The 17,980-nt window shown below is 34.2% G+C and overlaps 2 protein-coding genes across 4 annotated transcripts; one reads left to right on the top strand and one right to left on the bottom strand.

Moving 5' to 3' along the window:
- Window positions 1–3,042: 3,042 nt before the first annotated feature.
- On the bottom strand, window positions 3,043–6,928 carry LOC111784703 (BUD13 homolog). The gene is made up of 8 exons (XM_023665321.1): window positions 6,685–6,928; window positions 5,684–6,593; window positions 4,717–4,781; window positions 4,567–4,628; window positions 4,319–4,422; window positions 3,937–4,009; window positions 3,676–3,856; window positions 3,043–3,373 (listed from the first exon to the last, which is right to left on the bottom strand). Exons 1-8 carry the CDS (start codon window positions 6,884–6,886, stop codon window positions 3,288–3,290), a joined length of 1,683 nt encoding a protein of 560 aa, XP_023521089.1. The 5' UTR covers window positions 6,887–6,928; the 3' UTR covers window positions 3,043–3,287.
- Window positions 6,929–11,791: 4,863 nt separating this feature from the next.
- Window positions 11,792–16,907, top strand: LOC111784704 (probable methyltransferase PMT14). 3 transcript variants are annotated; one of them, XM_023665322.1, is made up of 7 exons: window positions 11,792–12,045; window positions 12,838–13,371; window positions 13,537–13,747; window positions 14,310–14,595; window positions 14,970–15,356; window positions 15,628–15,705; window positions 16,412–16,907. In XM_023665322.1, the coding sequence occupies exons 1-7, from the start codon at window positions 11,917–11,919 to the stop codon at window positions 16,662–16,664; spliced, it is 1,878 nt and encodes a 625-aa protein (XP_023521090.1). In that variant the 5' UTR covers window positions 11,792–11,916; the 3' UTR covers window positions 16,665–16,907. The 3 variants fall into 3 exon arrangements, with proteins under 3 accessions (XP_023521090.1, XP_023521091.1, XP_023521092.1); XM_023665323.1 differs by having other exon boundaries at window positions 11,895–12,031; window positions 12,706–13,371; XM_023665324.1 differs by having other exon boundaries at window positions 11,909–12,045; window positions 12,706–13,371.
- The last annotated feature ends 1,073 nt before the right edge of the window (window positions 16,908–17,980 follow it).

Consider the following 17,980-nt stretch of genomic DNA (forward strand, 5'->3'; position numbering starts at 1 on the left):
GTTGGGAAGCATGTTAGTGAACGTCATACTGCATTATGACGATAATTTTGCCTTGGATACGACCCTAGATAATGTTAATAATGATGATGATGATAAGATGAAAGTTTGTATTACTGATAGTAATATAAAGATGGAACTAGGGTTCTCTCATAAATATGTTTTAAAAACGAGAAACCATACGAATTTCATGCATTTTTATGCATACATAAACATCGGGATACTTCTCCTTTTACGATGATGATAATGATCATGTCGCGCATGACACTCAGGGGTCTTCTGACCTCCAAACGTAGCTATGGACAGTTAGCTCGACTATGATGAGTCTAGGGGAGGTGCAAATCGCCTAGGGAATCATGTTCGCACGTGTGTAGGGAGGTACTGCACATCCAATTTAGTCCAAACTAGAGGCCACCCCTAGGATGTTTTAACGATAGGTCCGTAGAGCATAATTTGCATGTGTTTGCACTTTCACAGCCCCTATAGTAGAGTTACTAACCGAGTATTCTTCGAAATACTCAGACCGTGTAATACATCATTTTTCAGGTAAAGACAAGGCGTCCTTGTACGACTGGCGACGACATCGCAATCAGAGACCATGACACGTTTATAGGCTAGTAAAATATTTAAATTTCTAGACTTATCATGTTTTGAATTATATATTATTATCGTTTTTAATTTTGTTTCTAAATTATGTTTTCTAACACGTAAGACCATGAAAGTATTTGCAATGACGATGTTATGTTTATGTTGAAATTATGATTTAAAGATGATGGTTTAAAAGTTAAATTTCGCATACGAGCTTAGGTTAAGATGACGGTAACGACTTTAGGTAGCAAAAATCTACGGTAGTTACAATATGCATCGGGAAGGGCGTGACCGAGATGGGAACGATAATTTCGGCACCGCGCTTCTTTCGGGGACCAAGAATTTTTTTTTTATTTTTATAGTCCGTTACATTTTACAAGTATTTTCGCTTGAATCAAATGGGGACAAGAATTCCGACGTCGCACTATTTCCAGCGACTAAGCAAACTTTTTTTTTTTAATATGTAACAAATTATATCTAGAAATAATATTCCCAATAATCCATTATCTTAACGAAAATAAATTTAAATTTGAAAGAAATTACATATACCAGTAGATGAATTTAAATTTGAAAATTTCAATGAATAAATTGAGGCTAAATGCAGAAGGATGGCCCGGGTTTCACGACTATTTGTATATTTATTTTTAATTAACCCTACAAATATTACTTGCATGTTTCTATCCTTGTCATCCGATTTTATTTTTTAAATTTCACTAACTCTCTTTTCTGGTCGAGCGTCTAAGACCCTTTTCCTTTACCTCTATAACCTAACTTGATTAAACGGGGTAAATAGGTGGTTCAGTAGCTAATTCATTTACTCTTGTCAAAGAAGAAGAGAAAGATTAACGATACTTCTGTCCTCGCCCTAAACAGTAAAAGAGAAATACTCCTATCTATCTCTAGAACCTTCTTTCACTTCTCTTCTTGATCCTGAACCTCGTTCGGCCGGCTGGCTTCTTGATATGATCCTTTCGAACACTCTCGACTTAAGGAAGGAAAGATGAAAAGGTCAAATATTTTCTTAATAAACATGAAATTCATTAAAAAAAAATGATAAATAAACAAATATAATTTTTGAAAACCAAATTGTTATTCAACAACATCTTAATTTTTAGCACTCCCACCTTGTTTTGTTATCTAATTTTTAAATATGTTTATTTTAAAAGCAAACAAGATTTTGAAAACTAAAATATATATATATATATATATATATATATATATATATATATATTTAGAAATTAGCGGAAAATTTAAATTTCTTTTTTAAAAAAATGAAATTCATTGAAAATAAATGACAAGAAAACAAGCAAGATTCATTTAAAAAAAAATGGAAATTGAGTATTAAATTAATATAATTTTCTAGTGAGCAAAATACAATCCAATCAATCTTATTATATCTTTAGATCTAAATATGAATCACTCAAAAAAAAAAAAAAAAATTAGGATTCAAATTATTTTGTTGATCGAATATCTTAAGTCAAGAATACTTGATTGAGATCCAAGTCACTCTACAGACAAAATTAATCATGTCAAATTCGAATGATTTTAAACATGCAATCTAAACTATATAGAATTGCAAAGAAACCTTGCTCTTAGCTATAAAAGAAGCACAAATATTTTTTTTACGTCTACTTTACAAAGATAATATACCTGACTTTGTATAGTCTCAAAATGAAAACTCTTCCCCAAGACATTTCAAGAATTATAATTTTCACACTTTATGAATTATAATTTTCACACTTTATGACAATAATTAACCACAGTGTAAATGTAACTATATAAAAAATCTTAAAATACATTTGTATCATTTAAGAATAAACAAACAATCCAACATTAGTGAATATATTAATCAATTATCACATAAAATAACATATATATTAATTACCATTTTAGAAATCAACCAACCAATCATACGGTTTAAAAATTAAGACAATTATAAACGTCGCATTTTTAAGAAAATAATTGTAAATGCAACATTTATAGACACTTCAGAAAACCAATAATCAAAACTCACTCCTCACTTTTGTATCAATCACATAAATTCATCAGAAAAACGCTAATGCCATATACATTCAACCATAGCCACAGCCACTACCACTACCACTGATTCCATTCTCAAATCCATATGAACAAGACTTCTTCCTTTCAGAATATTCTCACTTTTAACAACTATTGATGTTCCATTTATAAACTCTCCCTCTAAGAAGAAAAGATATAGTTAAAATCACCTACATATAACTATGCACCTTGTTGAACTGTCAAGTAAATCAACCGATTTAACCTTCATACATACCTTATATTTCGGTCAGGTCATCGCTTCTGTCCTTTGTCCAACGAAGACGTGTCATGTAAGAAAAATATTAGCATCATCTGGCAGTGACACATACAGTCTGGGAAACTTAATCAAACCATAGAAATTAAGATTCGAAACTTTAAGACTAAGGATAATATTATGGGTTAAATTAACCCATAATTTATGTAGTAAGAAAGACAACTTAATGTAATGATGTTTATGAAAAAAACGACAGCTCCTTTCACACTACCCTCGGAATCTCGATGAGAATTACCACATAAAATGTAGTATTGGAAAGAGATAAAAAAAAACCCTCAATAGCTATTAAGGATGAACATACAATTATAAGAGAACATGACCTTGAACAGATGTGTGATATATTGCTGCAGGAAATATCCATCCTTTCATGTTACATATCAGACACAGACCAAAGATATGCTTCCCTTTCCGTAGCTCGTTTCTCATTCATCTTTTTGAACATTTGCTTCTCGAATCCTAGAAGGAAGAGCAATTAAACAACATAAGAACATTGCTGCAAGATCAGAACACAGACTCAACAATTGTATTTGTTGTTTTTCAAGCACATTTAACAACAAATGAAGGACCAAACTGAAACAAAACATACATGCAATGGCACTTCACGTTGCAGTCAAATTTCTTAAAGATGTTGATTCAGTGAGTGATTTTGAAACAATAAAAAAGTAGAGTAAAATTTGAAACTTTCAGAAGTCTAAGAACAAGAATTATAATTTAACCATTCTATTCTTTCAGATACTAAGCAAGAGTAATGAACTTACCGTTGCTACGATCGACTCCATCCCAATGCCTTCCTGGTCTTATACCATATCGATTAGGTGCTGCATCCAATCCTCTTTTTAGCCAGCTGTGCGGTGGAATGTCCTGAGGAATAATGAACCCTGATTCCTTCATCTTCTCGCTGTCTCCTAGATCAGGAAGAGCCATTTCGGATTGCTTTTTCTGCAAGATGTGCAATGCAAAAGGTCAAACCAAATATCAATTCTTAAACTTCAACTCATTTTAGGATTTCAATTAATTACCTTCACCAAATGTGCCATAGGATCACCCCATCTCAGTCTCTCTCTCAACATTGAGTCGAGCTCTGCATCATTCCTGAAAATAATTTGGCAGTCATTAAAGGGCCTTCTAGTCTTCGTAAAAGTACAACAAAATTTAAACTTCGATTCAACTTTCAATAATGCCCAGACATTAGGACATCTCTGACAATAATGGATCTTAAAAAAAAGGGAATAGAAGGTAAGACAATAAAGATTCTAAAATTGGAGAGTAGCCAATCATAACCCATTCAGCTTGTAGCTAATAGAAGCATAGGGATAATACCTAAATCTTGCATTGTTCCAATTTTATCATATGTACTCAAAGGAGCACGGATAAAAATAAATTCGAGAGTACTCAGCTTACCTTGACCGTGCAAACGGTCTATCCTTCTCAAGTTCTAATTCCATTTGTTCAGCTTCTGCTTCTCGTTTTTGAGCCAAGCCCTTGCCCCATTCCAATTTTATCTCCTGAGAAGGAAGAACATCATCACAAGCAGCGACAATGAGATTTGATAAAAGCATAGGTTCGGATAAGAACTTTATCCTTAGAAGGATGAAGCTAAAATGAAATTTGACCAAACAACAATGTATTATAATAACTATTCAAATTACCTTTGGCTTTTCTTCTATTTTCCCTCGCGATTTTAAGAATTCCTCTTTTGAAATGCGATCCCCTGTAATTTTTTAAGCGTGAGGTAGATCATATCACATAATGCAAAATTTTCTACATGATACAGAAAGGTGAGATTTCAATTGCCCAACCTTTAATCTTGTCACGATAGATTGGCTCCGCATTACTACTTGCTGAAGGATTCATCTCCTTAAACCTAGAAGAACAAAAATGGTTATTTCACAATTCGTAAATCCATATACCCACACAACACATAAGGACGTATCACCATACTTCTCTAAGAAAAATGAAATAGTCTAAATTTAAATACAAAAAAATAAAAATCATAGATCTCATGAAAACCAATATCATTGAAACAGAACACAATGCAGCTGTGTTGTATTCAACCAACAGGCTTGATTAAATTCCTTGAACTTAGCCAAAAGTCATGCTTCTGGTGTGCTTCATCAAATTCTTCTATGCAATCACTATAGTAATGTAATTAATTTTAGTTAAAAGGCACCTTTCTGGGAATGTTTTAGAGTCTTCACACTTCACCTAAGTTGTATTTGTAAGTTCTCATAATTGGAAAATGATGTTTTTGATGACTACCCTACTAAATAACAGCAGTAGTTTTCAGTGTTGTACCTCGCAAACATAGAAGGGTTTGTTGATCCTAAATTTCACAAAGTGAACAATAAAATAAATACTGAGAGGTCACTAGGCTGAATGGCTTTAAAGAACAAGTTTCTCTGATCATTGCAACAGGCACTTAATAAGAGTTTGAAGCCAGGGTCAACAGCAAACCATAGTCTCTCCATCATGAAACATAAATAGACATGGGACCGACTTATAGGACTTCATAGAGGGAATGGACAAGCACCACAAAAAAGTGATCCAAATTCCAAAACATGTTCATCCTTTAAAAATTTTAACTTTTGGGCATTTGTATGTTGTGGTCATAGGCGTCCTATATCATTCACAACTAACCATCCAGTTTTCTTATCAAAATTGCAGAGTAATTAGGATGGATGAATATTTCATAGTCAGAACTCAGAGGTGACTATTTAAACCAGAATATTTTAAGAGAAAATGATGTATAATTCCTGCCATTGTTACCTCGTCCAATCCTCTTTATTAGTTTTAGACATTTCTTCCCCAAACTCTTGCTGAGTAAGCAAACCAGTCTTGCGCGGCTGTTTAAAGGAGACTGAAACAGGCGGCACTTTATGCTTTTTCCGTTGTGGAGAAAGATCTGGTTGTAATTCTTGTGACGCATCAGTAACAACATGTTGTGAATTATTCTCTGTCAGTAATCGATCCCCCCTCACATCTATCCTTTGTTTCCTTGGAGGTGAAAGATCCGATCCACGTGATACATAAGCATCCTCGGCATAGTTTGAAGTTCTGCGTCGAGGAGGAGATAGGTCAGATAACCCTGCAGCCTTGTGGTTGACCCCTAAACTTGATTTAGATGCCTGCCTATCAACTCTACGAGGGGGTGACATATCAGATTGTGGAGAAAATGGTTGTGTAGGTTTTCCATCAGGTTCAGGTGATGGAGTATGGTACCGCTTCCTTCGCTGTCGTGGAGGTGATAGATCAATATCTTCTTGTGCACGATCCAAATGTCCTGAGTTAGCTCCTTGTAACTGTGTGCCTCTATAAACATTCTGCTTACGTGGTGGAGATGAGTCAGAACTTGGATAAGTAGAGCTTGTGGGCTTTTCATCATGTTCAAGTGAGATAGGATGTTTCCTCTGCCTCCTCCGTGGAGGTGAAATATCTTCAGCTTCTTCACCAGGAGGCTTCAACTCATGGGATGGAGAAGGTGTATCATTTCGAGCTCTTGTTCTACGTGGTGGAGATATATCAGAGCTCACAACGTTAGAATTTTCAGGGTTTGGAGGGAGTGAAACCCAACCACTTCCATCTTCACTTATGGAATTATATGGGCGCTTGGCTTTTACCTCTTCAAGTCTCCTCATTCGCTTAACCTCAATATCTTCATCAACTTGGGGTTCCTCATCTGCATTACAGGTGAACAAGGATGTAAAAATGACAGCCAAGATTTCCCTAGAATAAAATATACAGATTCATAAATCACACTAATACTTCACCAGTCGAATTATGAGCACTATCCTCTTCAATAACTATTTGTTTCTGCCAGACAGGATCTTCATCCACGACTAGAACACCTAAAGCATTTGGTTTGGTTGCTGTTGCTGCCCTCTTTTTTTTCTTCTTCTTTTTCTTGTCCTCATCAGTGTTAGTTTCGTAGCGCTTAAGATATTCCTTGAGAGACTTCAATTTTTCAGACATCGTTCAATCTATACAACATTGCACATGATAATCAATCAAGTCCAAGTATATGATACCAAAATAAATAAAGCATTTTTCTTCTTCTTTTTCTTGTCCTCATCAGTGTTAGTTTCGTAGCGCTTAAGATATTCCTTGAGAGACTTCAATTTTTCAGACATCGTTCAATCTATACAACATTGCACATGATAATCAATCAAGTCCAAGTATATGATACCAAAATAAATAAAGCACTTAAGAGTCCATATGCTTCAAAAAGAATATATTTATACAAAAAGATATCACAGGGACGATATGTCAAAGTAGTATAAAATTATATTTTGTGAATGACTGAGCTTCCATTGATTTAAAAGTTTTTTTTTTTTTTTTTTTTTTTTTTTTTTTAAAAAAAAAAAAAAAAAAAAAAAAAAAAAAAAAAAAAAAAAAAGCCCACAAAAGATGGAGACAACTTAAAGGAAGGACCTCCAATTCAACCAAAGAAGACTCAACAGATAGTTACAAAACAGCTTAACCACTTAAGCCGACAAAGAAAGACACACTAAATCTAACAAGAGCTCAAACATCACTTGAAGACCCCTCAAGCCCTCTAAAGACTTTGGTATTCCTCTCCCTCCAGAAACAAAATAGAGCACACCCGTACCTGCTAAAACAAACCATACTTCTCATGAAAATGAGGATGTAGAAGGAAGTCCTCGATCTTCTCTCTACAACTCCTATATCTAGCAATGGTGAAGCTAAACTCCTCAAAAAAAATAACTCCAAACACTATGGGCAAGATCACAGCTTAGAGGATATCATCAAGATCCCAACTTCCCGCCTACAAAATATGCAACAAGGTCCGCAAATTAGGTCACTTCCTTGAAACCCAGCCAAGATGTTAACCCCTTCTGTGGAAAACCTGACACACAAAACACTTAATCTTGTTTGAAATTTTCACCTTCCAGAACGAGACAAAGACGCCACTTGAGGGAGAGGGATTGACCAAGTAAAGAAAGAAAGATTTACGAAGGATGCCTTCCAATGAACAAGGACTCAAAAGACGAACATCAGTATCCCAAGACTATGAAAAAAACTCCCCAGTCAATGAGAGAAGGTCAATAACATTCAACAATTCCCTAATAGACAGCATGGCGGAACCCCAAAACTGGCGAAGGAAAAGGTCATAGAGTTAGGGCAACACATCTACCACTGAATGGTTTCTCATTGAAGATAAATGAAACAAACGAGGGAAATGAGATTAGAGGATTCTACCCAGCCCTTTAGCCAAAAATGTCTCTGCCATCCCCCATTGGAAACTAGACAAATTGATTAAAAAATAAAAAATAAAAAACAGAAGCCCCTCACCATACCTTTCCAAGGGGATTTGGAAAGTGCCTTTAGCCCGACCTCCAATCCACTTAGAGGGGGTGACTCTTGTTTTCTCACAACAACCTTATGCCAAAAGGTGTTAGACTCAAGAAGGAAACGCCAAAACCATTTAACCAGGAATGCACTGTGTTATTGTAACGGCCAGATATTGACCTCTTTGAGCTTTCCCTTACGGGCTTTGCCTCAAGGTTTTTAAAACGCATCTGCTAGGGAGAGGTTTCCACACTCTTATAAAGGGTGTTTCGTTCTCCTCCCCAACCGATGTGGGGTATCACAGTTATGGGAACTTAAACTTCCTATTTCCAAAGCCTCCTCATCTACTGGCTTTGTCACCATCTCCCAGTTGACTAAATGCAACCCTCAACCCTTCTCAATTCCTCCCCAAATAAAACCCCTCATAAGCTATTCCAAGGACTTCAATTTTCAATTTTCAATTTTCAAAACAACAGAAAATTATTCTCTTCTCCCAACTATAATCTACAAATGTACTAATATAAATAGGGTTAAAGTTATTCCGTCAATCAATCAAGCTATGAACTAAAAGAGAATTGGAGGACTGATTCATGTGCAAATCCCAATAGCCAAACACAAACCAGCTCCAAATTTGCCGCAAGACTGTTATAATTTTCGTTGCCATTCGGATATTTAATTAAAAACATTCTTTCATTAGACAAGTTCTAATTTCTATTTTTCAAGTGAAAAGAAAGACAGATGGAGATTGGGAGAATACCTGTAACAACAAGAAAGTAGAAAACCAGGGCAAAAACCCTAGGAGGGAGGCAGCAAGGCGGCACGAGAAGGCTGAAAGATGACGGCGCCGGCACACTGAGCTGCTGAAACGGAAGAGACGCCGCGACGACGAAGAAGTGGCGTGGATCACAGATGGAAGGATTCTCAGTTTCTTGTACGGGGTAAATATGCGTACCATTCTTTTAAGAAAGGATTCCCCAATTTAAATCTTATATCGTTTATTGTTAATTTTTCAATTTTTATCTTATTGAATTTAAATTTTTATCCATCTATTTATTTGAGATTTATTAAGAAAAATAAAATTAAAAAGAGTCGGATTCTTATTATAATTTATATTTTATTATGTAAATCTAATTTTTTTTTAATTAAAAATGTCAGAAAATTAGTTGTGGTTAGTTAATTTATTTTTGTTAGAAAAAATTATTAAAATAAATTTAACCATAAAAGTTTTCATTTATTAAAAATCGGAATATTAATAATCTGCCTTAAATTTTAGGAGTAGTTTATTTAGCCATCCATTTTATTCATTGTCTTCCAATAAATTAATTTAATAAAATCACGTAAACTTTTACTCGATTAATTATAAATATTACATTTTAAAAATCAAATATAATTACTTTATTTCACTTATTCTAACACAAAATATATTTATTTTAATTTATTGTCAATTTTTTCTTTTTATAAATTATTTAAAAATGATTGATAGATAATAAAAATAATTATTTATAAAAAAAAAATGACGAAAACCAAACCACAAATAATGGAAGAGACCTCACTTGTCCTAAGAACAAATAATTCCATTAGGTTTGAAACTTAAGCAGTGGAGCCCCACCCTCATATTGGATCGAGAAAAACTTAATTTATCATTTGATTATAAACAAATTGTTCATTAAATAATCAATTTAACTTAAAGTGTAAAATATAATTACTTTGATCCACCTGAAATTACTAATAACTCGTGAATAATTGATTTGCCTATAATGATTCTATTCGTGAACCTAAGTTATCCTAAATGCATCAGAATTCAACTATAGATTTGTAATGAAGTGACCGTAATGAATTGAAAATTAATAAATTAAAACAATTTAATTAATTAATTTTGTATCATTTAAGCTTATAATTTGTAGGTCCATAAGATTCACTCATTAACTCATTAAAATATAGCATCGATTTAAGAAACAACGTCAATTTAAGAAAAAAAATGAAATGTTGAAATAAATATTTAATATTTGAATATTAAAGAGAAAAATGTTTATACGAAAGGGAGAAGAGTAAATTTAAATGGAAATATTGAAACTAATATTTAATATATTAAAATATTAAATATAAAAAATATTTATTATATTTATACATTAAAAATTAAAATAATTAACCTATATACTACATGTATTGAATATTAAAATAATTAACATAATCCGTAGGTTCGATACGCATGAAAGTGATGTAGATGAGACTATGTGTATGAAACTGATGCATATCCAAATTTTTATAGGAAAAATAATTTATACCCGAGACCAATCAGGATTTAGGTTCTACCATAATCATCATACTACATAGGTAAGCATTTCCTAATCACAGTGAATCACCTACGGACTATTTTTAATACTCAATCTTTTCTACTCACCGAGTAAAAAATATTATTTTATTTTATTCTCAACGACTTTTTATGCCAAGAATTAAAATAGAATAGATGAAGTTTAAAGAATAAATAAAATCAAACAATTCTAACCTAAATTAACAACTCTTAGTAGTTTTTTGTACGGTAAATTACACACTAACCTTTGCTATTAGAATCCAAACAAGGAATAAAACGTGATATTCGAGTAAACGAGAGGTACATGAATTAACAAAGACCTATCCGAATGAAAGCAAACTTGAGATTAATATGACTAAAAAAAACTTTTTAAAAAAATGACAATTACTATCTGTACGAATAAAGCACACCTTTTGTTTTTGGTGACTCGATCATATAAACTTCAAAGTTAAACGTATGTTGAGTGACCTTCTAGAATATTTTCTAAAATGCATGTGAGTGAAAATAAAACATGCTACTCGTAATGGTTTGTGTGGATAGTTTTCACTCTTAAATACGAGAAATAAGTAAGCTCGCCACCTTGTAAGAGATGCCGGAAAATTTAAACTATAAATAGCAAATTTATATATATTTTGTTACATAATCAATTATTAGTCATCCTAATGATTTATTTGACAATAAGCATTGGGCATCTTTATGACGTAATAAATGAAATGGCTATCAATGGTCCCTTGGAAAACAACTCTTTGTGTCGGCTAACTGTTTTTGCATTCGTTCATTTATTAGTAATAACTAGATATTACACAACCATGTCAAATAATCATAAATAAATAAATGAATAAATAAATAATAATAATTTAATACCATTTAGCGGGTATACTAGAACGTTGCAAAAAGAGAGTTATCTGATTAGACATTATATTACTGACATCGATTATAAAAGTTAAATATCTTAATCTTTTATAATAATATTAAAGGTAGGGTTGGATTAGGTTGTAACCTTATTTTCAAGTTGGACGAGAGGATCGGACAAAAAAAATAAAATAATAATAATAATAAAAAAATCCACCTCGACCCAACTTTTATAGTTTTGATGAGAGGAGTTTTTGAATTTATAAATTATTAAATAAAGAAATGATATTATTAATCCCAATGGAAAACATTCCATTAAGAAATCCACTAGAAAACAAAAGTGAATAAATAAGACTAATTCAAAATTAAACAGTTGATGAAATGAAAAGCATCCAATTGAAACTAATAACCTGAATTTTAATTTTTCAGTTCTCGTTGATCGATCGGATCTCTACCATAAATTCACATTTCCCGATTCCTATTAAAATCCTCAATTTCTTCGCAGCAGTGAAGTTGTTTACCCATTTTAATGCATCGCTCTCATCCATCCTACAATCCCACTGTCCAGGATAAATTCTCTCTCTCTCTCTTGCTCACTGGGGCAAATCGGATTGCTCGCCGGAGCATCGTCGGAGATCGCCGAGGTACCCTTTTGACGGTATTGTCATTTTGTTTTTCGAGTTCATTGATCTATTAGATCTTAGCTACTGCTTTCTCTTCCGTTGATTCTTCCCGATTCAACCGTTATAGCAATTTGTTTTTATTCATTTTGATGATCTTTGGTTCATTGTGTTTGAATCTGCTTAGCCATTGTATTGTGATGAATGTGATGAATCTTTCCCTTGTACTGAAGTTGGTAGGAGAAAGCAGGCGACCAGAGCTGTCGGTTTTGTACGGTTGAACAAAATATTGTTCGATCTGATTTTTATTTTAAGCTGGTTTGAGTTTTTCTGAATCTTTTCTTGGAGAATGTTGAATTTTCTTCATCTTCTTGTGAATAGACATGCATTGCTTGTAGAAATAAGAATGAATCAATGATAGTTATGGTCGGTAACTTCATTGATGGCTATCAGTTTTTGTGGATGGTGGCATTCTGTTTATGTGTTGTAGTTTCGTTATGATTATTGAATTATGATCTGGTAAGTATAAGTTGTTATAACCTTTAAATGCATACTGAAGTGAAAGTTATACGTTTGATGTTGATTCCCTTGATTTCTTTTGGCCATATGTTAACATTGATGCAAATCATCGTTAATTGCTTGATCATGGCGTCTACTTCAAGTCCATGCTACTAAGAGTTAGATATATATCGTTGCAGATTTGAAAGATTTGTGACATTTAGATAATGGGGTCGAAGAGTAATTTGCCGGTGAACCGAAACCGGTGCTCAATATCTCTATTTGGTGTGATTGGTTTGTGTCTTTTCTTTTACATTTTGGGAACATGGCAGAGAAGTGGATTTGGGAAAGGAGATAGCATAGCAATGGAGATTACCAGGCTATCAAATTGCAACACTGTTAAAGAATTAGACTTTGAGGCTCATCACAGAATCGAACTTACCGAATCCTCTGAGCCGAAAAAAAAGGTGTTCAAACCATGCGACATAAAGTACACAGATTATACACCTTGCCAAGAACAAGACCGAGCTATGAGTTTCCCAAGAGAGAATATGATATACAGGGAAAGGCATTGTCCTCCAGTAAATGAAAAGTTGCACTGTCTTATTCCAGCTCCCAAAGGTTATATGCCTCCATTTCCCTGGCCCAAGGGCCGTGATTATGTTCATTATGCCAATGTTCCATATAAGAGCCTGACAGTTGAGAAGGCAAATCAGCATTGGGTGGAATTTCAGGGCAATGTATTCAGATTTCCTGGTGGTGGGACAATGTTTCCTCAAGGAGCGGATGCATATATTGATGAACTATCATCAGTTATTCCAATTGCAGATGGTTCCATTAGAACAGCTCTGGATACTGGTTGTGGGGTATGTTTTTAACAAAAACTATTGAACTATCTTTCTTGTCTAATGATTTTTTATAGTGTTCTGTACCATTACATTTTTAATCTTCAACCAGCTGCTGAACTGATTTTAAGATTCTAGTTCATGAACATTCTTGTTGTCGCCATAATTACACCAAATTTGACACAGGTTGCTAGTTGGGGTGCGTATTTGTTCAGCAGAAATGTATTAGCTATGTCGTTTGCACCAAGGGACAATCACGAAGCACAAATACAGTTTGCACTGGAACGTGGTGTACCTGCTATTATTGGCGTGTTGGGTAGTATACGCCTTCCATATCCATCTAGAGCCTTTGATATGGCTCAGTGTTCGCGATGCCTTATACCATGGACTTCAAATGGTTAGTATTTGGAGCGATTAAACTCCACTATATCTTGTTTAACTTTTTTATGTGGCTTCCAATTCGTTTCTCTAATTTCTTGAATAAGAATTCAAACTTATCTAAGATAAGCTAGAAGCAATTAAAAAAAAGTCAATAGTGAAACGGTATCAATACAAGTTTTATAAAAATTCTGTTAATACTCTCTAGCCAAAGAACCTAGCTGGTAGCTATTATAGGTTTTATGCATAAAACCCTCTGTTTTTCGTTTAAAAAGTTTATCTCAGCTCGTTAGAAGTTGGCTCGAAGAGTTTTGAGCCTCATTTGATTGACGCTAAAACCTTATAAATAGTCTCTATGGTTTGATAAAACTCTCGTAAATAGTCTCTATTGTAGGGATTATTTATGAGGGCTTTAATGAACTAGATGGACTAGTTATAATATTTAAAATCATAGGGACTAAATTTGAAAATGAACCATTATATTACTATTCTAATTTCAAAGGTCCTGATATGCATCAACTTTTGATTTTACATTGATCTGAGTATCAATCCATCTCTAAGCTATTAACTTGTGCATACAGATGGTATCTATCTTATGGAAGTTGACAGAGTCCTGAGACCTGGTGGCTATTGGATCCTATCTGGCCCTCCAATCAACTGGAAGACCTATTACCAGACATGGAAACGCACTAAGGAGGATCTAAATGCAGAGCAGAAGAAAATCGAAGAGCTAGCCGAGAAGCTCTGCTGGGAGAAAAAATACGAGAAGGGAGATATTGCCATCTGGAGAAAAAAGGAAAATGACAAGTACTGCAATAGGAAGAATACTGTAAAAATGTGTGAACCAAATGATTCTGAAGATGTCTGGTGAGTTTGTGTTCAAAACTCTCTCTGATGTTATGCATATCGTTTGATATATGTTTCTGCTACAGCCTTAAGAAAATACTTCATACATTGCTTTAGTACTCATTTGCCATTGCCATGCTCTGTTCTTTTGCTTTCAAAGGAAGCCGTATAGTATTGTATTTTGGTTGTCTCGGTACCGTTTGATAACCATTTGATTTTTTGGTTTTGTTTTGTGATCAGAAACGATCGATTTGATTGGAGTTGGACAATATTCTACTCAATTTAACATTGTATTCTTATTTCAAATAGGAGAGAGATACAAGATTTAAAGGCAATGCTTGAGTTTGTATACTTTTTCTAATTATGACCCTCATCACTCTCCTCCTAATTCACAGGTACCAGAAAATGGATACATGCATCACCCCTTTTCCTGAGGTAAGTAGTGATGAAGAAGTAGCGGGAGGGAAATTGGAAAAGTTTCCTGCCCGGCTCTTTGCTGTTCCTCCCCGAATATCCAATGGTTTGATTCCAGACGTCACAGCTGAATCTTTTGAAGAGGACAACAAAATTTGGAGAAAGCATGTTGATGTTTACAAGAGGGTAAATAACTTGATTGGCAGCCCAAGGTACAGGAATATAATGGACATGAATGCAAACCTCGGTGGATTTGCAGCTGCAGTTCACTCGAAAAATTCTTGGGTGATGAATGTTGTACCCACAATTTCCAAGAACACTCTTGGAGCCATTTACGAGAGAGGTCTGGTTGGCATGTATCATGATTGGTACGTTCCTCTGTCACTTTCCTTTTCCAGTTAAAGCCATTTTATTGAGTAATCTTTCTAAAACAACTCTATGACTAAATTGTATTCATAGATAGTTCAAAGAAATCACAACATAGCTTTAAGTGGAATTACACTCGACTGATTGAGTAACTTGGTTGCCTGCTTTTGAGGCCTTCTGTCTTGGAAAAAACCGTGGCTCACTGGCATTGATTTTGATATAAGAAGATAAGATAGTTGCAGTTCCTGATCCATATGCATGCATTTTGTCTAGGTGTGAGGGCTTTTCTACGTACCCGAGGACGTACGACTTTATTCATGGGAGTGACGTATTCGACCTGTACGAAAACACGTAAGTACTTTAATCTTCTTTATCTATAATCATAGTTTGAGTGTAGTCGTTGATCAAGTATCTAATATTAACTAACAACAAAGGAAGCCTCCCACTGAAGTGAACATCTTTGTCATGTCAATCTAAACATATTTGAAAAGGTTACTTTTGTGCTCAAGTCTCAACATGAAACAAACCCATTAGACGTTTAAAGTTCTTCCTTCTTATATCTGTTGCTTGACAAGAAATGCCTTAAAAAGGTATCTTAGGGGGCATCATGTTTGTTCTCTTCCCCACTCCCAAGCCACTTGTACCAATAAGATTTAGCTTTTAGGATCAACCACAATAATCAAAACTGTTTTGAGTATAATATGTTGCGGATTATTGGGAGTGAGTCCCACATTAGTTAATTTAGTGGAAGATCATAGATTTATAAGTGAGGAATACTATCTCCATTGGTATGAGACCTTTTGGGGAAGCCCAAAGCAAAGCCACGAGAGCTTATGCTCAAAGTGAACAATACCATACCATTGTGGAGAGTCGTGATTCCTAACATAATATTCATTTGGTTCTTCAATTTCAAAATGTCGCTCTCTTAGTTTTGCCTCTTAGATTGCAAAACATTACATTTTCGCGGTGGGTTTTGAGTTTAGTTTCGATTTGATCTTTAAGCTTGTAATAGCTCCATATAACAACCATTACATTACATCTCTGAAATGATAAATAGGTGCAATATCGAAGACATACTTCTAGAGATGGACCGTATATTGAGACCAGAGGGAATCGTCATCCTCCGAGACGGAGTGGACGTCCTGAATAAGGTAAAAATAATAGCTGCAGGCATGAGATGGGACGTGAAATTGATGGATGACGAGGACGGTCCTCTTGTGCCTAAGAAGATAATGGTTGCTGTTAAACAGTACTGGGTTGTAAGCAGCAGCCCACAGAAGAACAACAACAGCACATCCAGTGATGAATAGATGGGATCCGATTAGAGAGCTAAGAAATGCTAGAATTTTAGCAGCCTCTCAAAAGGAAGTTTTTGTTCCTTTTTTTAAAAAATTTATTCACTTGTAAGCTAAGCTATAATATAGTGTTATTGGTAAAATAGAAAGAACTTGTATAATGCTTTATAATCTCAGTTCCCCAAGTAATTGGGTAATGATTGCTGAAGATGCATATTCCTTATTCATAATTTATTACCAAAACAGTTCAATTTATCACATTTACTTCTTATTATCCAAAATTGAAACACAATCTGTCCAATGTTAATGATTTTTTAGATACAAAAATCGAAAGCTCAACAACTTATCGGACGTCTTTTAAAATTTAGAGATCTATTTAAAAGAAAAAAAAAATGGAGTTTTAGCATACTCGAAGAACCTAATTTGATACAAATATAAAAGTTTAAAGATTAAACTTTAATTAAACTTTCCAAGCCCCAACGTTCCTCCGTACAGAATCATCTCCAAAAATCTCATCATCTCCAAAAATCTCAGTTAGAGCAGGCATATGCCAAATGTGAATACCACTGGAAGCTACTGGCAAAACACCTGGATGAAATGTTAGACGACTAGAGTTGTTTGATTTTAGATTGAATTAATTATTTTTTATGTATTGTAAGGCTATAGATATCATCATTTTTTCTTAGGAGTGTTGTAATGACCCTTTTTCGAGAATCTTAAGCCACAGGCTACTAACTAACGCTCTATGTGGGAGGAGTCAAAATCACGACATGAATCTATCTCGATCTTATAGGCCTAGGACTCACATAGACTCGACTGCTCAGCTCATATTTGATCTATAAAAGAAATGCAGCATGAATAAGTATAAAAAATAATCAATAAATAGTTTACTCGTAGATTCATAAATCATTCTTAAATCTTATGCCAAATAATTCATCTTATATTGTTCATAAGTTTTATTACATGTATTTAAGTAATAGGTTTTGAGAAGCTAGCAACTAGGCTTTATCAGCTCAATCGAACTCATGTAAGATTCTAAGTTTTCAAGGCTCGTTATTCCTCGTTATATAACTCATGGAAACCTATCGAGTCCTTATAATCTAGTTCTTTTGAAACTCTATCACTTTTCATGATCTACCCCTTGAAGATCCTAATTTCTTATGGTCAAACTCCTCCCAAAACTCATTTCCTCCCCATGATCGATCTCCTCCGAACGATTTTCATCATTTAACTCCTTTGAATTCATCTATCTTATTAAGGCTCTTCGAGGCAAGGATGTAACAATCCTACTTTTTCTTTTAAAAATAAGATCATTACTACATACCTATCAT

Source organism: Cucurbita pepo, unplaced genomic scaffold (genome assembly GCF_002806865.2).
Source record: "Cucurbita pepo subsp. pepo cultivar mu-cu-16 unplaced genomic scaffold, ASM280686v2 Cp4.1_scaffold000265, whole genome shotgun sequence".
NCBI classification, from domain to species: Eukaryota; Viridiplantae; Streptophyta; class Magnoliopsida; order Cucurbitales; family Cucurbitaceae; genus Cucurbita; species Cucurbita pepo.